General features: G+C 41.2%; 1 protein-coding gene across 4 annotated transcripts in view; it reads right to left on the minus strand.

Annotated features, from left to right (window-relative positions):
- Ankrd44 (ankyrin repeat domain 44) overlaps window positions 1-24,941 on the minus strand; it is a 301,804-nt gene that overhangs the window by 74,717 nt on the left and 202,146 nt on the right. For all 4 annotated transcript variants that reach the window (XM_021160936.3, XM_029478049.2, XM_029478052.2 and 1 more), the window contains exons 14-16: window positions 23,316-23,456; window positions 21,046-21,126; window positions 15,065-15,176 (exon numbers count right to left, since the gene is read on the minus strand). In XM_021160936.3, coding sequence (XP_021016595.1) covers window positions 15,065-15,176; window positions 21,046-21,126; window positions 23,316-23,456 — 334 coding nt within the window. The remainder of the gene's footprint in view (window positions 1-15,064; window positions 15,177-21,045; window positions 21,127-23,315; window positions 23,457-24,941) is intronic.

Below are 24,941 nucleotides of genomic sequence, written 5' to 3' on the forward strand. Positions count from 1 at the left end.
AGCTGAAAGTACACCCTGACCTCCAACTTCACTGAAGGCTGGTTCTAAGTGCAGTCAGTCCCCATTACACAGGAAATCTTGGTCAAACATTATTATAATTACTGTATTCCTTCACTGAAGAGTGAATGATACTTGATGTGCTCCTATGACTTCTTTGTTCTATATCAATGAGAAGAATTAGAGAGCAAGAGAAGAATGTACAAACTTTAAAAGGGAGGGATCTTAAATAATATGTTGAGTGTAAAATACATTGTTGTTCAAATGTGATCGGTCCTCACAGGCCCATGGATTTGTACACTTGGTTCCAACTGATAGCACTGTTTTTAGAATGTTGTGTAACTTTCCAAGGCTATTCAGTTGATGGTCTGTGGTTTGTGAGAGAATACATGCATTTGCTTTGCATGATGCTACAACATGATGTTGTCATCTACAAAGTTCATGGTTAAAAAGCGTGCATTCAAGTTACTCCCTTCCAAGAGTCAAATGTTTTTAAGACTATGATTTTTGTGTTGGGATGTGTTCATAGTTATCCTGGGCCACATACAGCCTTGTAGGCTCTTGGCTGGATATCCTGAGGGATGAAGCCTCCCTGAAGGGACTGGGTCACATTTTATGGTTTTATAACTCAATCCTACTCTCAGTCTATTTTGTGACACTGACACAATGTGATAAGCCATTCCTTTTCCTGGGGCCATCCCTTTCTTAACACAATGAACTATATCCCTTCTTAAATCATGAACCCAAATAAAACCTTTCTTTCTTACGTTGCCTTTGTCAAGATTTTGACAGAGCTCTGAGAAAAGTAACAAATACACTCATGTAGGTCACTATCCTTGACCGGTTTCTATCCTTCCTGCGATGTTTTCCTGACATCGTCTGATGGGGCAAGCCCCAACCAGGCTGCTGTCTTGTCTCACTGAGTGCTGCCTAATGGGTTTTAAGTAAGGAGGTATGGTGTTTTGAATGAGAATGGCCCTCATAGGCTCAGGTATTTGAATGTTTGGTTCCTAGTTGGTGGAACTGCCTGGGAAGGATTAGATGGTGTGGCTTTGTTGGAGAAGGCGTTTCACTAGGTGTGGGCTTTGAGGTTTCAGAAGTTCATGCTATTCCTAGTTAGCTCTTTCTGTCTTCTGTTTGTGGGTGATGTAGCTCTCAGCTACAGCTGTAATGCTACGCCTGCCTGTCTACTGCCATGCTCCCCACCATAGTCATGGGCTCCCCTTCTGAAACTGCAAGCCCCAATAAACTCTTTCTTCTGCAAGTTGCCTTGGTTCTGGGGTTTTGTTACAGCAATACAAGCGTAACTAAGACAGAGGAGAGAAGAGACAGGGTGGGGAAGAGGGGAGAAATACCAGATGAACTTTGTTTCCAGCTCACATTTAAACTACACCATCCTTAAGAATCCTTATGTTCCCTACATCAGTTCTTTAGAAGCTTCCCATTTAGAGACAGTGATGCCTGTTTGAATCTCTTAGTGCCCACTATATTATACATCTAGAAACAATTACTAGAGGTAGGTGTGTGTGTGTGTATAACTTTTAATTTGCCAAGTGTCTTTACAACCTTTTTACATATATTAGTACAGGTTTGTAGCTATCAAAGAATAAAGATAATAAGAGATATTATAAGAAAATGCTTTCGTGTTAGTAAGTAGTCACGTCTAAAGAGAAAACCAGTCCATAAAAATGTAAATTTCCTTTTCCTCTCAAGCCTGCCATCTTTTATGAAAATCTTCCAAACAATCAAGAGACTCACTAAATACTTAAAAGCTAGCCTTTAGCTTTTTATCCCTAAATCAAGCTTGATCATTCAGCAATATGTCATTTTTGTTCAATGTTTTTTGGCACCTAATAAGTGCTTGAAACTATTAGGATATTCCATCTTATAAGACTGAAGTTTAGGGGCTGGTGAGATGGCTCAGTGGGTAAGAGCACCCGACTGCTCTTCCGAAGGTCCAGAGTTCAAATCCCAGCAACCACATGGTGGCTCATAACCATCCGTAACGAGATCTGGCGCCCTCTTCTGGAGTGTCTGAAGACAGCTACAGTGTACTTACATATAATAAATAAATCTTTAAAAAAAAAAAGACTGAAGTTTAAATCCATGCATATTTCAAGTCAAGAATCATTTCTTTTTCTTTGGAGCTGAACACAGTCTTCCCTCACACAGCGGCTCCAGTGTGTGACTAAGGAGTGAGTCACCAGTAAATCCATCTACAGTTCTGTTCTCTCTCCCTACACCAGGGCGTCTCCATTATGAGACTGCCACCCAAGATAAAAATCTCTAACAAATACTAAAAGCGTTTCCATTACAAACATAGCTGCATGTCAGCAATCAGTCAGTCTGCTCCAGCACGAGAACCCTAAAGGCTGCCTAACATTGGAGCTTCCCCCTACCAAAGGCTACGTGGAGGGCAGGACAAGGTGGGGGCTACCCTGGTCCCTACCCTGGAGCCTGGAGCCTCTTGTCCTCTCAATGCCTGCTCCCTCTAAGGCTGACGGGGATAGAAAAGAAGAGGCTACATAGGCAGCAGACAATGGTCTTATCAGCAGCATGAACCTTTGCCAATGGGTTAAATGCTCACGTTATTTCTCTTTCAGGGACCATAGTAGATTTTCCTCTGACCTTGCAGCTCCTTTGTCCTAAGTAATTCCCCTGCCTCCTGGTAATTGACTCTCCCTCCTCTGTTCTAGGAGCACTGAGCCAGCCTCCCTCCACTACCATAGGTAACTAAGGCATGATTCAGGAGTGCCTTAGCTAGCTGTGGACTCAGATGCACATTTGGGCATTGGGAACATATGACACTTCCCCCCATCACTGTTGAAAGAGGAGTAACATGTCACTTTGGGCTTTTTTATATGGCCTCCTGGCAAAGCAACGTCTGATTGAGCCCTTTATACTTATCATATGCCAGACCACTGTGCTCACTAAAGTACATGAACATGTATTAGACATCTAAGCCACCTCGCTGAGTTGTTTGGTTTTTGGTCAAGACAGCCTTTCTCCCTGTCATGGGGATGGTGTGATACATAGCACAGTTAAATTAAAAAAAAAAAAAAACTCTCCATGATCTTAAACTTCCTGTCTTTCCCAGTTAGACTTTAGTCATAGGTAAGTGGGCTAAGGCACTAGTGTTTAGCTTTGAAGTGTGGGAGCAACAGCTCGACTGTTCTGGACCCTCCAGGAAAGGTAAAGCTGAAGGTGTTTATCCTAATAGATTTTGCTAAGTGGTTCTTTCATCAATGGCTAGGTTGATTCATAGTGAAGCTAGAAGAATCTTCTACATCTTGTAATGAGGGTCTGCATCAGACCTCTTGCTGAATTGTCTACCCTAGTGCTATGAATATATATATATATAGTTATGTCCTACATCTGTCCAGTGAGAGGCTGCTAGTGTCATCAGAAGGCCTGTGTCCATCTCAACCCCTCCCTGGAGTTCCATCTAAGAGCTGTGCATCTTTCTTTTTTTTTTTTTTTTTTTTTATATATATATTTTTATTACATATTTTCCTCAATTACATTTCCAATACTATCCCAAAATTCCCCCATAGCGCCCCCCACTTCCCTACCCACCCATTCCCATTCTTTTGGCCCTGGCATTCCCCTATATTGGGGCATATAAAGTTTGCAAGTCCAATGGGCCTCTCTTTCCATTGATGGCCGACTAGACCATCTTTCGATACATATGCAGCTAGAGACAAGAGCTCCAGGGTTCTGGTTAGTACATCATGTTGTTCCAACAATAGGGTTGCAGATCCCTTTAGCTCCTTGGGTACTTTCTCTAGCTTCTCCATTGGGAGCCCTGTGATACATCCAATAGCTGACTGTGAACATCCACTCCTGTGTTTGCTAGGCCCCGGCATCGTCTCACAAGAGACAGCTATATTTGGGTCCTTTCAGCAAAATCTTGCTAGTGTATGCAATGGTGTCAGTGTTTAGAAGCTGATTATGGGACGGATCCCTGGATACAGCAGTCTCTAAATGGTCCATCCTTTCATCACTGCTACTAACTTTGTCTCTGTAACTCCTTCCCTGGGTGTTTTGTTCCCAATTCTAAGAAGGTGCACAGTGTCCACACTTTGGTATTCATTCTTCTTGAGTTTCATGCGTTTATCAAATTGTATCTTATATCTTGGGTATCCTAAGTTTTGGGCTAATATCCACTTATCAATGAATACATATTGTGTGAGTTCTTTTGTGATTGTGTTACTTCACTCAAGATGATGCCCTCCAGGTCCATCCATTTGGCTAGGAATTTCATAAATTCATTCTTTTTAATAGCTGAGTAGTACTCCATTGTGTAAATGTACCATAATTTCTGTATCCATTCCTCTGTTGAGGGACATCTGGGTTCTTTCCAGCTTCTGGCTATTATAAATAGGGCTGCTATGAACATAGTGGAGCATGTGTCCTTTTTACCGGTTGGGACATCTTCTGGATATATGCCCAGGAGGGGTATTGCTGGATCCTCCGGTAGTACTATGTCCAATTTTCTGAGGAACCGCCAGACTGATTTCCAGAGTGGTTGTACAAGCTTGCAATCCCACCAACAATGGAGGAGTGTTCCTCTTTCTCCACATCCTCGCCAGCATCTGCTGTCACCTGAATTTTTGATCTTAGCCATTCTGACTGGTGTGAGGTGGAATCTCAGGGTTGTTTTGATTTGCATTTCCCTGATGATTAAGGATGTTGAACATTTTTTCAGGTGCTTCTCTGCCATTCGGTATTCCTCAGGTGAGAATTCTTTGTTCAGTTCTGAGCCCCATTTTTTAATGGGGTTATTTGACTTTCTGGAGTCCACCTTCTTGAGTTCTTTATATATATTGGATATTAGTCCCTTATCTGATTTAGGATAGGTGAAGATCCTTTCCCAATCTGTTGGTGGTTTTTTTGTCTTATTGATGGTGTCTTTAGCCTTGCAGAAGCTTTGTAGTTTCATGAGGTCCCACTTGTCAATTCTCGATCTTACAGCACAAGCCCTTACTGTTCTATTCAAGAATTTTTCCCCTGTGCCCATATCTTCAAGGCTTTTCCCCACTTTCTCCTCTATAAGTTTCAGTGTCTCTGGTTTTATGTGAAGTTCCTTGATCCACTTAGACTTGACCTTAGTACAAGGAGATAGGAATGGATCGATTCGCATTCTTCTACATGTTAACAACCAGTTGTGCCAGCACCATTTGTTGAAAATGCTGTCTTTCTTCCACTGGATGTTTTTAGCTCCCTTGTCGAAGATCAAGTGACCATAGGTGTGTGGGTTCATTTCTGGGTCTTCAATTCTATTCCATTGGTCTATTTGTCTGTCACTATACCAGTACCATGCAGTTTTTATCACAATTGCTCTGTAGTAGAGCTTTAGGTCCGGCATGGTGATTCCACCAGAGGTTCTTTTATCCTTGAGAAGAGTTTTTGCTATCCTAGGTTTTTTGTTATTCCAGATGAATTTGCAGATTGCACTTTCTAATTCGTTGAAGAATTGATTTGGAATTTTGATGGGGATTGCATTGAATCTGTAGATTGCTTTTGGCAAGATAGCCATTTTTACAATGTTGATCCTGCCAATCCATGAGCATGGGAGATCTTTCCATCTTCTGAGATCTTCTATAATTTCTTTCTTCAGAGACTTGAAGTTTTTATTATACAGATCTTTCACTTCCTTAGTTAGAGTCACGCCAAGATATTTTATATTATTTGTGACTATTGAGAAGGGTGTTGTTTCCCTAATTTCTTTCTCAGCCTGTTTATTCTTTGTGTAGAGAAAGGCCCTTGATTTGTTTGAGTTAATTTTATATCCAGCTACTTCACCGAAGCTGTTTATCAGGCTTAGGAGTTCTCTGGTGGAATTTTTAGGGTCACTTATATATACTATCATATCATCTGCAAAAAGTGATATTTTGACTTCATCTTTTCCAATTTGTATCCCTTTGATCTCCTTTTGTTGTCGAATTGCTCTGGCTAGGACTTCAAGTACAATGTTGAATAGGTATGGAGAAAGTGGACAGCCTTGTCTAGTCCCTGATTTTAGAGGGATTGCTTCAAGCTTCTCACCATTTACTTTGATGTTGGCTACTGGTTTGCTGTAGATTGCTTTTATCATGTTTAGGTATGGGCCTTGAATTCCTGATCTTTCCAAGACTTTTATCATGAATGGGTGTTGGATCTTGTCAAATGCTTTTTCCGCATCTAACGAGATGACCATGTGGTTTTTGTCTTTGAGTTTGTTTATATACTGGATTACGTTGATGGATTTCCGTATATTGAACCATCCCTGCATCCCTGGGATGAAACCTACTTGGTCAGGATGGATGATTGTTTTGATGTGTTCTTGGATTCGGTTAGCAAGAACTTTATTGAGGATTTTTGCATCAATATTCATAAGGGATATTGGTCTGAAGTTTTCTATCTTTGTTGTGTCTTTTTGTGGTTTAGGTATCAGAGTAATTGTGGCTTCATAGAATGAGTTGGGTAGAGTACCTTCTGTTTCTATTTTGTGGAATAGTTTGTGAAGAACTGGGATTAGATCTTCTTTGAAGGTCTGATAGAACTCTGCACTAAACCCATCTGGTCCTGGGCTTTTTTTAGTTGGGAGACTATTAATGACTGCTTCTATTTCTTTGGGGGATATAGGGCTGTTTAGATCATTAACCTGATCTTGATTCAACTACTGAGGTCAACAGTCAAGTGGTCTGTTTTGCATTGCTCACATTTGCATTGCTGAGGGTCACACAGTGCTTCTTATGCAAATCCTGCCAGCTCAAAGTCACACAGTGCTTCTTATGCAAATCCTGCCAGCTCAAAGTCACACAGTGCTTCTTATGCAAATCCTGCCAGCTCAAAGTCACGTACTCTAAGAGCAGTTCATAGAACCTCTGGGACAGAAACAAGTTTTTAGAGGTTTGCTGGAGATTTGGGTTCAAATTCACTGGTTATCATCAGATGATCTTTCTTTTAGATGTGACTGCTTCCTACCATAAAAGTAAGTTTTTTAAAAGGAAGGCTGGCTCCTTTAAACCCTGCTTTGTTAGCATGAATGAAGAAGCTTAATTAGACACTGAAAAACATTCTATACAGACACGTATTTATCCAGAGCCAGTTGCTAACAATGTTCAAGTCTGTAATAAAAATAAGTAACATCTAGGAGTTTAATGATTTTGTTTTTAGTTGCCCAAAGCATAGCTGTCTTTAGAGAATCATGACACTTCTGGAGTACACATGCAGGGATTCTCTGCTCCCACTACTTACTCTGATTGTTAAAGTTCAAGTTCACAGGAGATCCCGGGAAAACAGCCAAATTCCAAGTGATTACACTTAGCGAAACATTGGGCTGAATTTAATTTCAAGTCTATTTTCCACCCCATTTTTCTAAGTGGTGTAGGCAATTTATGTAATTACACTAGAAAATGCATTCTTCCACTTTAAAAGTCCAAGTCCTTAGAGCCTTTGTGTTCGCAAACAAATGTTCGATGTTGTAAAAGAAAACTGGAATGGCAACAGGAACTGAAATTCCAAGTAGGGCCACGCTTCCCGAATCTCTGTCTTCTCAGGCAGCTGCATGCAGAGGCCTGAGCCCTCCGCCAGCTCTCTCCTTCCACTCTAGCAAGCATTTGATTCAGACACAAGGTGCTTTATTAGACATGAACTCTCCGCTCTGCTTTGATAGTTTGAGTCCAATTGAATTTGACTGATCACAGTTCTTTGTACACATTGGTGGGCAGATTTTTGGAGCAAGCTCAAGACATACATCTTTGATCAAAAGCAATGAGAACACTGGCTTAAGCAGGTGGATGGGATGGAATCCTGAACCTGGCTCTTCTATCAAGACTGAGAGAGAAATCCATCACTCTCTAGGAGATTTTTGTTGGTGGAACCAGCTCAAAATCAGTATAAATACAAAAATAGAGTTAAAACAGTGTGTGTAATTTCTGTTCCATTTTGGCTGCAGCAAAATAAGTTGAAAACAAAAGTATGATTTATAAATTCTAAGCTTTTAATCACAGACAAGAGCCACAAACCATGAATGCCAAGCAAAATTAAATATATACTAAGTTAAATGTCACAGTCATTTATACATATGCATAAAATTTATGATATATATTTAATATCTGCATACGATCAGTAATGGCTCGACTAGCTAAGAGGAGGGGCTGGGAGCAAAGGACCCCAACTGTACAAAAGTCAGCTAGTTCCAATGGCCACCTGCCTTCACCTCACTGCAGCTCCCAAAAGACAAAGCTTGGTCTAGAAGAAAATACTCATTTATATTCTGTTCCCTCTACAGGTCAGAGCACAGCCTGGGAATGTGAACTAAAACATGGCCTTTTGGGGGAGATAGTTAAGAGCCATCTGTCTGTCTGCTCTTCCAGAGAACCAGGGTTCAATTCCCGGTATCCACATGGCAGCTCACCACTATCTGTAACTCTAGTCCCAGGGTTTCTGACACCTCACACAGATATACATGCAGGCAAAACACCAATGAACATAAAATAAAGAGAGGGATACAGAGAAGGAGGAGAGAGAGAGAGGGAGAGAGAGACAGAGACAGAGAATGGTTTCTCAGAAGAAAGTTGGCTCAAAGACTCTAATAAATGACCCAGAGTACATTGAAACTGGACTATTTGTGGAAAAAACAGGCAAAGAATCAGGGCCAACTTGTTAAAAAGATGACCTCTGGTAAGAGGGGTTATTTGAGATAAGGGGTATTTGGCATGACAGTGGATCAGAGACATCTGCCCCTTGTGTATATGGTTCATTGGCTTGCTTTCCTAATATCTAGTGCCTAAGGTAATCGGGATTTTAGGGACTGTGATGGAATTGCGTCCCCAAGGAGGGAGGAAAAATTAGAAACGCTCCCCCATACAAAAAAAAAAAAAAAAAAAAAGAAGCTACCTTGCCTTACTTCTTCATTTAAAACTTATCCCAGAGATGACCCTGATCTCTCTCCCGTTCTTATAGAACCCTCATCCCCATCCCATCTCCTCCCAAACTGGTTCACTGTTGGATGAGCTAGCAGGAGGATAAGATACCTGCCAAAGTAGTGCTACACGACTGGTGTGTGTGTGTGTGTGTGTGTGTGTGTGTGTGTGTGTGTGTGTGTAGGGAGAAGAACACGTGGTGTATGGGGTGGTGCAAGACTGTTCTCTGCTCTGTTTGCTTTTATTCAGTGTTGTGGGGGCTTCTAAAAATGTCCACAGCGTGCTTAGGAACTTCGCTAAGTACAGACTGTGCCCAAGAGGAATTTTAGGATGCACTCCAAAATGGAACACATAAACCTTTCCATCCAACAATAACCATTCAGGAAAATCCTATTTGTGTGATAAATGACTCACGGAGGTTCTTTCTTAAAAGCAAGCAAGGGTGATGCTTCTACTAATTTATATTGATAATCTGTCCTGATTCAACTAACATTACAAGTGAAGATCAATGACTTCTTCCCATATCTACTATAGATTGTTCCTAATCTCCATGAATAAGAACCTCTGCAACTACAAAGGCAAGAGTTGATTTCATCAAAGAGCCAAGTCTTTTCTGCCTTTTGGACAGAAAAATCTTTTTGTTGGGTGGAAGAAATACTGCCCCTAAAATGGCATTCCTGAGAAATGGAAAACAGTGCATGCAACACATCACTTGGACAGAAAGAAGGCGTCACCAGAAAAATTATGCTCCGTGTGCTGCAGGACTGAAGGTAACTCATTATAGCTCCATAGAGCAGCACACAGTATTAAGAGTATAACAACAAGCTCTGTGATAAAAGTTCATAAATCTAATTATAGCATATGGTTTTCTGGGAGAAAAGCAATTAAAGACAGCTGTATCTTAAGTAGATTTCAGAAGACAGGCTCATAATGGGTAATTACAAGAGTAAGCCCTCACTCTCCCAGAGAAGACAGTATACATTTATACTGTGCACACATTGTAAGGAGCTTTGTGTATACAAGGTCTAACCATAAAGTCATACTTCTTGTAGATCTAGAGCAAGTACCACTGCAAATGCTGGAGTTAAGAGGCAAAGATGGTATTTCCCTTTCAAAGCCAGTTCCTACAAAGCATCAGCTCTGTTTGAAAGACTTGGGGTGAGTGGGGCTTTAATCTGTAATGGAAAGTGGTGGTTTGCTGAATAACCACTTCCTTTAAAATCGGAACTCATAAAATGTCCCATTCCTAGTCCTCATACTTCCAAAAGGCCATGCCATCACTTTGGACAAACTGGTTAATGCCTCCATGACGTGTTTGCTCACCTGCATGACTAGTGGCTGCTCCTTGGCTACTTGGGGTTCCATCCATATCACAGCCAGTGCTCAGGAGTCTTGGAATCACTGGCTTCCTAATCCTGCTGTGGAGGGAGCTAGCACGTTACCCTATTCCCTTCTCTCTTTCTATTTTATGACCTCCTCAAGAAGTGGACACGCAAAAGAAACTTCAAGTAGTTTTTAAAGAGCAACCACAGCCTTCCTCCTTCCTCTTTTCCCCTCTGATTGATCTTGAGTCACCATGTAAGATATCAAGCTACACTAGAACATGGAAAAACCCAGAGAATAGTGGGGTACAGGTAGAACCCCAGAAGTGAGGAGGTAGGAGCAGGAGGATTGAGTTTGAGGCCAACCTGGCTAGATGACAAAATTATAAAGGGGTCCATTTGGGAAGAGGAGATAGATAATGGGGAGAGGTACAGGGGAAGAGAGGGGAAGTTTTAGGAGGAAGGAAGACACAAAAACACACAGGGCTAACACACATCTTATGAAATTTATCTGTTTATACCTTCTAGCCCATGATGCCATGGAAAGAACAGGCCTTGAGACTGTGCTAGCCCAGCATATGGCCTCTTCAGATACCTTTGCCTAGAACAACACAGCTTAGCCATTCCAGAAGTCCCCCAGCCCACAAAAACCATGAGGCAGACCTCAAGCTGTACTACAGAGCAATTGTGATAAAAACTGCATGGGACTGGTACAGCGACAGACAGGTAGATCAATGGAATAGAATTAAAGACCCAGAAATGAACCCACGCATCTATGGTCACTTGATCTTTGACAAGAGAGCTAAAACCATCCAGTGGAAAAAAGACAGCATTTTCAACAAATGGTGCTGGCACAACTGGCGGTTATCATGTAGAAGAATGCGAATAGATCAATACTTATCACCTTGTACTAAGGTCAAGTCTAAGTGGATCAAGGAACTTCACATAAAACCAGAGACAGTGAAACTTATAGAGGAGAAAGTGGGGAAAAGCCTCGAAGATATGGGCACAGGGGAAAAATTCCGGAACAGAACAGCAATGGCTTGTGCAGTAAAATCGAGAATTGACAAATGGGACATCATAAAATTGCAGTTTCTGTAAGGTGAAAGACACTGTCAATAAGACAAAAAGGTCACCATCATATTGGGAAAGGATCTTTACCAATCCTAAATCAGATAGAGGACTAATATCCAATATATATAAAGAATGCAAGAAGATAGACTCCAGAAAATCAAATAACCCCATTAAAAAAAGGGGGTACAGAGCTAAACAAAGAATTCTCAACTGAGGAATACCAAAAGGCTGAGAAGTACCTGAAAAGATGTTCAACATCCTTAATCATCAGGGAAATGCAAATCAAAACAACCCTGAGATTCCACCTCACACCAGTCAGAATGGCTAAGATCAAAAATTCAGGTGACAGTAGATGCTGGTGAACATGTGAAGAAAGAGGAACACTCCTCCATTGTTGGTGGGATTGCAAGCTTGTACAACCACTCTGGAAATCAGTCCGGCGGTTCCTCAGAAAATTGGACATAGTACTACCAGAAGATTCAGCAATACCTCTCCTGGGCATATACCCAGAAGATGTTCCAACTGGTAATAAGGACACATGCTCCACTATGTTCATAGCAGCCTTATTTATAATAGCCAGAAGCTGGAAAGAACCCAGATGTCTCTCAACAGAGGAATGGATACAGAAAGTGTGGTACATTTACACAATGGAGTACTACTCAGCCATTAAAAACAATGAATTTATGAAATTCTTAGGCAAATGGATGGATCTGGAGGATATCATCCTGAGTGAGGTAAGCCAATCACAAAAGAACACACATGATATGCACTCACTGATAAGTGGATATTAGCCCAGAAATTTAGAATATCAACATACAATTCACAAAACACATGAAACTCAAGAAGAAAGAAGACTAAAGTGTGAATACTTCGTTCTTTCTTAGAATGGGGAACAAAATACCCATGGAAAGAGTTACAGAGACAAAGTTCAGAGCAGAGCCTGAAGGAAGGACCAACCAGAGACTGCCCCACTTGGGGATCCACCCCATAAACGATCACCAAACCCAGACCCTAGGCAGATGCCAGCAAGAGCCTACTGACAGGAGCCTGATATAGCTGTCTCCTGCGAGGTTCTGCTAGTGCATGGCAAATACAGAAGTGGATGCTCACAGTCATCCATTGGACAGAGCACAAGGTCCCCAATGAAGGAGACAGAGAAATACCCAGGGAGCTGAAGGGGACTGAAGCCCCATGGAAGGAACATCAATATGAACTAACCAGTACCCTCAGAGCTCCTTGGAACTATACTGCCAAAGAAAACACATAGTGGAACTTGTGGCTCTAGCTATATTTGTAGCAGAGGATGGCCTAGTTGGTCATCAATGGGAGGAGAGGCCCTTGGTCACAAGGCTCTATGCCAGGACCAGGAAAGGGAGTGGGTAGATTGGGAGCAGGGGGAGGGGGAAAGGGATAGGGGATTTTCAGAGGGGAAACTAGGAAAGGGGATAACATTTGAAATGTAAATAAAGAAAATATCTAATAAATAATAAAATGAAAAAAGAACATGCGGCAAAGCATATCTCTACTGCTGTTTTCAGACACTAACTTTTGGGGTAATTTATTATGTATGCAGCCAGAGTAACTGAAGAGGAACTAGGGGAAGAAAATAAACAACTGAAAAGAATAAAATAAGACAGAAAGCTTCTACCTATTCCCAACATCAAACAAGGAACTCTTCAGTATTCACAGGGCCCCCAGACAAAGGTAATACCGAATTCTTCAAGAATGAAGGCAAATACATTTCACCAACCCACACAGCGAAAAATGATACAAGAATAATTAGGAATTATAATAAGGCTGACCCTAAGTGGAAGTAGCTAAAGGATAGTTAGTTCTCCACACAGTTCTGCAGACACTGATACACTGGCTTGCTGGCTCCCTACCTCATCATGTCTGTCTTAGTAAACAACGTACTGTAGGTATTTTGTGGTTCTTTAGTGAAACGACACAGGAAAGTAGTAGGGAAAAAAGAAATGAAAGTAGGGCTGATTGGTTGGTAGGTTGAGACAGGATCTTACTCTGTAGCCCTGGCTAAACTGGAATTGGCTAGATTGACTAGGCTGGCCTTGAACTTAGAGCCCACCTGCCTCTGCCTCCCTTTAAGTACTTCATTAAAGGTCTGTGCCATCACACATGACACAACTTCTTTACTTCTTAAACAGGATAATATTATAAGCCCAGACTGCCCTCAAATTTAAGGACCCCTTGCTTCAGCCTCCCAAATGTTGGATTTACAGGCAGTCTTATTTAGGGTTTCCATTGCTGTGAAGAGACACCATGACCATGGCAACTCTTAATAAAGAAATGTGTCATTGAGGTTGGCTTACAGTTCTGACAGAGGTTTAGTCCATTTCCATCATGGTGGGAAGCATGACAGCACACAGGCAGACATGGTGCTGGAGAGGTAGCTGAGAGTTCTATATCCAGATAGGCAGGCAACAGGAAAAAGAGAAAGACACTGGGCCTAGCTTGTGCATCTGAGACCTCAAAGCCCATCCCCCAGAGATACACTTCCTCCAACAAAGCCTCATCTACTCCAACAAGGCCACACCTCCAAATAAAGCCTGTCCCTTTGGGCCTATCAGGTCATTATCATTCAAACCAACACAGAGACATATAAACATGTTTAAGGACACTAAAGAAAAATGGCACTTTGTCATCAGCCCACACGGACAGTGAGTTTGAACATTCACATACTGTGATGAAGCTGGACCAAGTGTTGTGTCAAAGTAGCAAATTGTGATCTATAGCTGGATATAGCTATGAATGAACTTTCCTCTCAGCCTCTCCAGGAAGATTTCAAAAAAGATTATTTTACATTAAAAAGTCAGATTTTAGGCCTGGCTATATGGCTCAGTGGGTACTTGTTGATCAACCTGGTGATCTGATTTCAGTCTGAACTCATGTAAATAAAGTTAGAGCAATCTGACTCCATAAAGTTGTCCTCTACCCTTCATATGTGCTGTGACACATGCATGAACACAACACACACATATGTGCGCATACACACACACACATGCACACACACACATATGCACGTGCGCACACATACACATACACTATTTACAGCAGCCTTTTCCTTCTTGCTCTTCCAATAGGCTGTATTTCCTTTGTGTAAAGCAGGGCTCTCTATTTGCTGTAGTCCCCATCATGCCTGACTGTCTTACACCTGAGTTTACTTCCCCTCCATATTTCAAGTTACTGTGGGCATTTAAATGTTGGGTCTTAGAACCAAAACCAAGAGAAGAATTCAGATTTCAACGCCCCCCTGCCCCCAGGTATCTTTTAATCATTGGATTTTTTTTTTTTTAAGTTCAAATTCTGTTCTTGTCCCTTGCCAGTGTCTTTCTTTCCACTCCAGATTTTGGGACTGGCCCAAATGAACCCATGTGTCTAATAACTGAACAAGTCAAGTACCAAGTTATAGTACTGTTTGTAAGTACTGCAGTGTTGAGTTCTTTTTTGGAAAGAGCTACTTGGAATAATTAACACATCCTAATTATCTTTAAAACAAAAAGCCATGTCTACATACAGATCTAACATTCCTACCACAATTACTGCAGATGAGTCCACCACCAGTCAGATGAGGACAGATAGGAACAAAGAACTCTACATCCCATAAGGTCTAACCATTTTTTCACTTAGCAGAAACTATCTTCCCAGAAATACCTAGTAGTGACTGAACTAGGTGGCGAGGGTGGCTACTGAGAGTTTGGGACCATTATTATGCTAGAAAAAAACAACGACAAGACAACTCACCAGTTCTAGACACTGTCTGTGGCCATAGGCAGCAGCATAGTGGATGCTATTGTAGCCTTCCTTGTCCCGGATGGATGGGTTTGCATCATTTTGAAGCAGAAATTCTAGACATCTGTAAGCATAAGGATGTAGTCTCAGAAACACCGCTGGGCAGAAGGGATAATTACCACAAACACCTCTACTGTGGACATTGCACAAATCACTTTGAAGAGTGTGAAGGAGCCATTACAATAAAGCTTTATGTGCTGGGATGGGGGACACCAATGCTCTCTTTATCTGTCTTCATTTCATCTTAAAATAACACTTCTAGGAGGCAGGGAAAGCTTTAAAACAAGTGGGTAATTAGGTGTCCTTTCCCCCCTTCTTATCCTAAGGTAGAGAGCATATCTGTCATCAAGATTACTGGATAATAAGAATATCATCTTTGTGTTCACAAGTCTCAAATGTAATAAAGGAGAAGTCAAGTCCTTGCAACTGGGAAAGCCCAAATGGAGACGGTACTAATTCTGACATCACTATGGGAGGTGAAGATTAAGTTGTTAAAAATTGGAAGTTTAAAATAGATTAAGAAGAAAAGAACCCGAGAGTAGGCAGAATAATAAAAAGACCCAAAGAGTGGCCAACCACTTAAAAAAACATAAATTCATTCAGTGATTACACTTGAAGAGAGACACTTAAGCCGCACCATTAGGAGTACAGACTAGACAAAATTATGAATTTCAAAAGCCTTTTCTGGAACAGTTGTAAATTTTCTGAAATAGTAACAAAATGGGCCACAAGAATGTCCAACTTGTGGCCCATGGTCTACATGCAGCCAAGTATATCTACAAATATGGCCCAAAGGAAAAGAGAACTGACTTAACACATTTTGAGGGGTCTCTGCAATGACAAAATCATGTTCGCAATGTTAGATGCACTTGGCAGAGGAGCTTGGTTTGACCTTTGCTGAAGAGCCCCAAGCTCTAGAACACCAGCACCCTGGGGTGCACAGAGGCAATACTAACTAGCTTGTTGCAGTACCATTTCCATCATCATGAGACAAATGTGTCCCCAACAAGTCCATGCTGATTCAATTTCCTACTCTAATCAAGATTTGTTAATTTTTACTTCTTTTTTTTTATATATTTTTATTACATATTTTCCTCAATTACATTTCCAATACTATCCCAAAAGTCCCCCATAGCGCCCCCCACTTCCCTACCCACCCATTCCCATTCTTTTGGCCCTGGCATTCCCCTATATTGGGGCATATAAAGTTTGCAAGTCCAATGGGCCTCTCTTTCCATTGATGGCCGACTAGACCATCTTTCGATACATATGCAGCTAGAGACAAGAGCTCCAGGGTTCTGGTTAGTACATCATGTTGTTCCAACAATAGGGTTGCAGATCCCTTTAGCTCCTTGGGTACTTTCTCTAGCTTCTCCATTGGGAGCCCTGTGATACATCCAATAGCTGACTGTGAACATCCACTCCTGTGTTTGCTAGGCCCCGGCATCGTCTCACAAGAGACAGCTATATTTGGGTCCTTTCAGCAAAATCTTGCTAGTGTATGCAATGGTGTCAGCGTTTAGAAGCTGATTATGGGACGGATCCCTGGATACAGCAGTCTCTAAATGGTCCATCCTTTCATCACAGCTACGAACTTTGTCTCTGTAACTCCTTCCCTGGGTGTTTTGTTCCCAATTCTAAGAAGGTGCACAGTGTCCACACTTTGGTCTTCATTCTTCTTGAGTTTCATGCGTTTATCAAATTGTATCTTATATCTTGGGTATCCTAAGTTTTGGGCTAATATCCACTTATCAATGAATACATATTGTGTGAGTTCTTTTGTGATTGTGTTACTTCACTCAAGATGATGCCCTCCAGGTCCATCCATTTGGCTAGGAATTTCATGAATTCATTCTTTTTAATAGCTGAGTAGTACTCCATTGTGTAAATGTACCATAATTTCTGTATCCATTCCTCTGTTGAGGGACATCTGGGTTCTTTCCAGCTTCTGGCTATTATAAATAGGGCTGCTATGTACATAGTGGAGCATGTGTCCTTTTTACCGGTTGGGACATCTTCTGGATATATGCCCAGGAGAGGTATTGCTGGATCCTCCGGTAGTACTATGTCCAATTTTCTGAGGAACCGCCAGACTGATTTCCAGAGTGGTTGTACAAGCTTGCAATCCCACCAACAATGGAGGAGTGTTCCTCTTTCTCCACATCCTCGCCAGCATCTGCTGTCACCTGAATTTTTGATCTTAGCCATTCTGACTGGTGTGAGGTGGAATCTCAGGGTTGTTTTGATTTGCATTTCCCTGATGATTAAGGATGTTGAACATTTTTTCAGGTGCTTCTCTGCCATTCGGTATTCCTCAGGTGAGAATTCTTTGTTCAGTTCTGAGCCCCATTTTTTAATGGGGTTATTTGACTTTCTGGAGTCCACCTTCTTGAGTTCTTTATATATATTGGATATTAGTCCCTTATCTGATTTAGGATAGGTGAAGATCCTTTCCCAATCTGTTGGTGGTTTTTTTGTCTTATTGATGGTGTCTTTAGCCTTGCAGAAGCTTTGTAGTTTCATGAGGTCCCATTTATCGATTCTCGATCTTACAGCACAAGCCATTACTGTTCTATTCAGGAATTTTCCCCCTGTGCCCATATCTTCAAGGCTTTTCCCCACTTTCTCCTCTATAAGTTTCAGTGTCTCTGGTTTTATGTGAAGTTCCTTGATCCACTTAGACTTGACCTTAGTACAAGGAGATAGGAATGGATCGATTCGCATTCTTCTACATGTTAACAACCAGTTGTGCCAGCACCATTTGTTGAAAATGCTGTCTTTCTTCCACTGGATGTTTTTAGCTCCCTTGTCGAAGATCAAGTGACCGTAGGTGTGTGGGTTCATTTCTGGGTCTTCAATTCTATTCCATTGGTCTATTTGTCTGTCACTATACCAGTACCATGCAGTTTTTATCACAATTGCTCTGTAGTAGAGCTTTAGGTCCGGCATGGTGATTCCACCAGAGGTTCTTTTATCCTTGAGAAGAGTTTTTGCTATCCTAGGTTTTTTGTTATTCCAGATGAATTTGCAGATTGCACTTTCTAATTCGTTGAAGAATTGATTTGGAATTTTGATGGGGATTGCATTGAATCTGTAGATTGCTTTTGGCAAGATAGCCATTTTTACAATGTTGATCCTGCCAATCCATGAGCATGGGAGATCTTTCCATCTTCTGAGATCTTCTAGAATTTCTTTCTTCAGAGACTTGAAGTTTTTATTATACAGATCTTTCACTTCCTTAGTTAGAGTCACGCCAAGATATTTTATATTATTTGTGACTATTGAGAAGGGTGTTGTTTCCCTAATTTCTTTCTCAGCCTGTTTATTCTTTGTATAGAGAAAGGCCATTGATTTGTTTGAGTTAATTTTATATCCAGCTACTTCACCAAAGCTGTTTATCAGGCTTAGGAGTTCTCTGGTGGAATTTTTAGGGTCACTTATATATACTATCATATCATCTGCAAAAAGTGATATTTTGACTTCATCTTTTCCAATTTGTATCCCTTTGATCTCCTTTTGTTGTCGAATTGCTCTGGCTAGGACTTCAAGTACAATGTTGAATAGGTATGGAGAAAGTGGACAGCCTTGTCTAGTCCCTGATTTTAGAGGGATTGCTTCAAGCTTCTCACCATTTACTTTGATGTTGGCTACTGGTTTGCTGTAGATTGCTTTTATCATGTTTAGGTATGGGCCTTGAATTCCTGATCTTTCCAAGACTTTTATCATGAATGGGTGTTGGATCTTGTCAAATGCAATTTTTACTTCTCTGGGCTACAGAATCTCATGTAACCCAGGCGGGGCTCGAACTCACTACTTACTGAGGATGACTTGGCATTTCTAACCCTCCTCCTTCTCCCTCCCAAGTTCTGATATTACAAGGAGGAGCCACCAACCATGCTTGGCTCTCTGGGTTTTAAGATTCTAAATATAAGCCTATTCATTAAATAATACTTTGTTGTGGTAACTTTAGATAGTTTATTCATAAACTTTGAAGTTACATTTACCTACCTTTTGGGTTAAAGTCAAAGGGATTTAAAAGACAAACTAGTTCTTTATTTTCTATAAAACTGAAGAAAAATAGGGCTGGAGAGATGGCTCAGTGGTTAAGAGCACTGACTGCTCTTCCGAAGGTCCTGAGTTCAAATCCCAGCAACCACATGGTGGCTCACAACCATCTGTAACTAGATCTGACGCCCTATTCTGGAGCTGTCTGAAGACAGCTACTATGTACTTACATATAATAAATAAATACATAAAAAAATGAAGAAAAATAAATTTGTAAACACAATCTACTTTCCATCCTTATCTATAAAATGTTCCAAAATAAGTTGAACTCTTGCTAAGGTCCTCCTATCATGCTGTCTTTGGTCCTTCACACCTTAAAAGGAAGTGCCTTTTTACTTGAGCTATTCAATGTCCATGGACAGGGTCCTGTGCATCACTCATCGTACACTGAAGATAGCTCTTTCCACAAATCATTCATGAGAAATAGCATTCTGTGGATACACAACTCCCAGGCTCTGACTGGACTGAAAAAAATCATTTGATATGCTGAATTTATAATTCGGAAAATATTAAGAATTCCTCCTAGAGAATTATTCAGTCCAGAACATAGATAAACTACATGACAACTGTACAGCTACGGCACCAGAAACACCGTAGGATCTGGATATACTCCACACAGCTCCTAAGGAAAAAGAGGAATCCAGTGTGCAACTGGTGAGACTTGTCTTTCCTACTGCCGAGGCTAACTGGCAGTTCAAGCACTTGAGACGCAAAATCAACAGGTCCTTGACTTGGACAGGTGTGTGGTCTCATTTAGCAAGAAGGAGCTCAGGGCTGCAGTTTCTGGCCCTTCCTCCCTAGTGAGCCTGGGTGGTCACAGGGCAAGCCTTCAACTCAGGGGAGAAGGGGAAGCTTCCTGGGGTAACTTTAAATTCTGGTTTTTTAAACATCATCCTTTTAAAACTAGGTGTATTAAGGAGAAACTTGGTCATTATGTTTTATTCACAGCAGTGTCTGTCCCTATCCCAGAAGCACTCAGATATGTCCTTTAACCTGCACCAGGGCTATCTTCTGTGTCCATAGCATAGACCCAGGGACATGAGGAGAGAACAGAAGGGGCAATGTAGGGGCCTTAGAGTGAACACAGCACTCAGGCACGGAAACTCATCCCTCTGGCAACTTGAGAAGAAAGTAAACACATTCTGGACCACAGCCTGCAGACTCTCGGGGCACTGTGTCCCTAGGGGGTTGGGAGGATGAGGCACAAAGTAGACAGACGTTCACTTGCTTGTTCATTTACTGATAGTTATTGTACTAGCTAGGTGTCGGGCTCATCACTGGCCACAGATCTCTGCTCTGTTTGTGATCAGACAACAAAGAAGTGCCCATGTGTTGATGCCCCTGAGCACTGGCAAATACCCAAGACCTTTTCACAGCAACAGTGAAGCCCCTGTCTGAAGCCAGTCAGGGGCAGGGGAGGTGAAATTAGTCAAACTGTTTACAAAAAGCATGAGGTTATCTGTAAGTCAAGGGTCTGAGGGGAATTTCACACCAAGATCTGAAGACCTATGTCTATAGAATCTGATAAACAGCTATCCCCAGGTCACCAAAGTAGACCCTAAGGTCCCAAGTGGAAACTCAGCATGTCCCCATAGCATCTGATACATGACAGAATCAGATATGATATTTATTATCAGATATCATATAAGGATGCTGGCCTGTCACAGTGGTGGTCAAAGAAAGCGTATAATTTTATAAAAAGTTTCATATGCAAGGAGAGTAGAATGGATGGATGTGTTAAAGGTGAGCCTGTATCCCACCCCTTCCTCGGGATTCTAAAGAAAACCCCCAGAAGGAAGGCAGGCATGTGGTAACCCAGAGTGACAAAAGAATAGGGCATCTCACTCCTACACTCAGAAGAAACTTACAGTGCAGCATCTTTTTCCTTCATTTCTCTGGCTCTTTCAAGTTCTTCAGAATTGTCATGGGCATTTCCTAAGATCATCTTACTGTTCAGTGTAGGAGATAGAAAAAAATCACAATTAATTTTTAATTAAAAACTTGTAGACAGTTTTTGCACAATTATATCTCAGTGATTTTTATCCCAACCCAAAAGGGACACATTGGTTATCTCCAAGGCCATCCAGGAAATCTATGTTCTCCCAAGGAATCCAACTGAGGACATCTCACTTTCCTAAAACGTATTCCTAGCTATGAGTGATTAAGACCAGAATCAAGTTGCCTCCCCAACTATAGGTACCCTAAAACTTTCCAAATAAAAAAAAGAAGCAACTTAGCTCAGGCTCCTCCACCCATACCATACCCTCATGCTTTCTGGCCAGCCCAGCATCTCACATCCTCTAGTGCATTCTTGATCTTCATCTCCTAGAATGACTCTCCATTTAAAATTTCCTTTCTAGCTCTTAAAATATGAAACATATTTGTTCCCTAGCCCCTCCTTCGACTGATATTTCCCTAGTGCAAAGCATCGCTCAATTAATAACGTGTGTGGTTATAAGATCCAAGTATGTCATCTTATTAGAAAAATATTTATGTAAACACAAAATGAGGCTGGGCCATGCATGTTCATTTGGGTGCAAATGTGTGGGTACACATATATGTGGAGGCCAGAGGTCAACTTTGGGCATGCTTTATTGAGAGCCATCCACCTTGTTTTTTGAGACAATCCTGCTCATTGTTCTGCAGGCCATCCTGTAGGCTAGATTCACTGGTCAGCAAGCTGTCATCACACATGGATTGTTTTTTAAGGTTTATTCTTTTATTATTTTTATTTACATGTATATGTGTGTCTGTGTGGGTGAATGGCACATGTGTGAGATGCCATCCTGAGAGAGAGAGAGAGAGAGAGAGAGAGAGAGAGATCCCTTAGAGCTATAGTTATATGTGATTGTGAGCCAACTGAATGTGGGTCCTCTGAAAGAGCAGCAAGCTCTCTTAAAACATATCTTCAGCTCAGATGCCTGGGTGGTATGTGAGTTCTGGATATCAAAATCAGACCTCATGTTTGCATGGAAACACTTTACCAGCTGAGCTACCTCCCCAGCCGTGTGTGTGTGTGTGTGTGTATATACATGTATGTATATATATTTGTTGTTTGTTCTTTAAGACAGAATTTCACATAGCCCAGGCTATCCTCAAACTATCAGAAGATGAACTTGAATTCCTGATCCCCTTCCTCCCACTTGCAAAATGCCAAGATTGCACATATGTGCCACCTCTCCTGGTTCTTCATAAATATTTCTTAAACACTGGATCACAATCTATTACTAAGTGAAATCAATTACATTGAAGTTATCAAAATAAGATAGAAGATATAAAGTATCACTACGATAAATGTAAATATGGTTTGTGAGATCTTTTTTATTTCTCATGTATAAACATGTATGTGAACATGTGCATTAAATCATGATGTAAGATTATTTTTTATTTGGTTCACCATTTTAAATATTTGAAAGGGCTGGTGATATAGCTTAACTAATTTATATGTTAAACTTGAATGTTTAGATGTCATTGTTCTAGAAAAGTAGCCATTACCCTTACCCAGAATCAAATGCACCACTGGGGACAGCAAAGAATTCAACAGTTGTCATGTAAACTCATCGGACTCTTCCTATGAATTTAAGAACTACACAAGCCGTGGGACCACGCACCCCTCTTCCTTACAGGAGGGTTCAGTGTTGTAGACTTTCCGAGCCTAGACACCTACAGTCCACACATATTCAGAATAAGACATTCCTCTTCTGCAGCTGCTGAATGAGCGTTCGTGCCCAGGTTAGGAAAAACAGTGCCTAATCTCATCACCAAGGCTGCATTCACTTGGAGTTATTCATTGGTGGGTATTTTTTAACACAGGACATATATATTAGCAGATGAAACATTTATATGATAATGGTGGGAACTACTGTGTGTGACAAATAAATTCCAACAGATTTCCAAAGAACTGGAAAGCCTGGGCTTGGCAGCTCTACTTGGCATTGAACCCAAGAGCAGAGAAGGAGATTACGCAATGGTGTGTAATAATCAAACCTAGGGAGAACTGGGAAGCCTGGGGTAGGGGTGATCCTCCACTCTGAATGAGAGATTCCTCGTGTGCAGTTTCTAGGAGGCGGTATGAAAAAAGCATAACTGCCCCCACCCAGCTCTACCCAAGATGAAGCACAAACAAGGCTATTTTTACTTTCTATCCATGTCTGACGCAGCAGCGTAGTGCAGAGCTGTCCGTCCCCAGTCGTCTGTTTCATTAACGTTGGCTCCGGTGGTCACTAATGCTTTAATACAGTGGAAATGACAATTTGCAGCTGCATAGTGCAATGGGGTTCTAAAAAAAAAAAAAAACAAATAGTGACAGTTATTATCATTATTACTATTTTACTTTACTCAGTCTAGCACACAGACTCATCACTAGCAGAAGCCCTGGCTGTAGTAGTCTTGTTTCCACTCTCAGTGTGTGGAGGCTGAGGGAAGTGAAGCTGAGTCGGCAAAGGCATGTGGCTTCTGGCAAGGCCAGCCTAAGTGGCACTGTCTTTTCTTTCTATTCCTAGTGCCAACCCTGGGTTAGAGCTAAGCCATTTCTTGTTCATGGCACGATTGCCCCATGAAGAACCATCCAGATCATCTTCATTGAGATTATTCTTAGATACGACTAGGGAAAAGGTAGGGGTGGGGTTTGTAAGAGGTAGGGGGGTAAGAGAGAGCAATGGAGTGTATAAATATAAAGTATGTACTATGTGCATGTATGAAACTGTCGCAATGAAATCCATCATTTTGCATTAATTAGAGTATGCTAATGATTTTTTTTTTTTTTTTTTTTACAGACCATTCTTAACTCTTATAAAGCTTCTTCTAATTTCTGGTTGAGTTTTGAAAGGACCAATCCCCACCTATGACAATCCTGTTTTAAAACCACGAGTCTTTCCACCATTGGCAAAGGCTGGATTTCTCAGCTTGGAAGTGAAGGCTTTCCTGAGCTGTCTCCCTTTCTTCTACAGAGCGTCTCTCATACCCATGCACATTATGAACTCACTAATGAATGCAAACTGGATGACAAGGGTACTGGAGTCACCCATGGACACTTCTCCCTTCCTACCCACCAAGCCGCATCCACCCTTCCTGTTCAAGAAGCTAGTTCTTTGCATGAGATATATAGGAAACATTGACTTGTTTTTTTTTTTTTTTTCATTTTTGGTTTTTCGAGACAGGGTTTCTCTGTATACCCCTGGCTGTCCTGGAACTCACTTTGTAGACCAGGCTGGCCTCGAACTCAGAAATTTGCCTGCCTCTGCCTCCCGAGTGCTGGGATTAAAGGTGTGCGCCACCACGCCCAGCTATTTATTACTATTATTATTATTATTATTATTATTATTATTAGTTTTTCAAGACAGGATTTCTCTGTATAGCCCTGGCTGTCCTGGAACTTACTTTGTAGACCAGGCTGGCCTCGAACTCAGAAATCTACCTGCCTCTGCCTCCCGAGTGCTGGGATTAAAGGCATGCGCCACCACGCCCGGCCATTTACTTATTTTTAGTTTCAATTATTGACAGTCTTTTTTCTGGTGTGATTAGCCAATATCTCGGGAATAATAACCAAATAAAACACTAAAAATAAAGTAAGTTTAGCTCAGGAATTTTTTATTAGTTTTCAAGTTTTTTTTTTTTATTTTATAGACAACCTAGGGCTCTTTTACTGGATGATTTCTCTCTTCTGTCCAAAAGGAAGAATTACAATTATAAAGCTATAATATTTTACCTATTGGATTGCTTTTAATGAATGGGACTGAAAATGGCTAGGCATCAGCAGCTTAAG

Source organism: Mus caroli, unplaced genomic scaffold, assembly GCF_978045245.1.
Source record: "Mus caroli unplaced genomic scaffold, Mus_caroli_1 scaffold_1, whole genome shotgun sequence".
Taxonomy (NCBI): domain Eukaryota; kingdom Metazoa; phylum Chordata; class Mammalia; order Rodentia; family Muridae; genus Mus; species Mus caroli.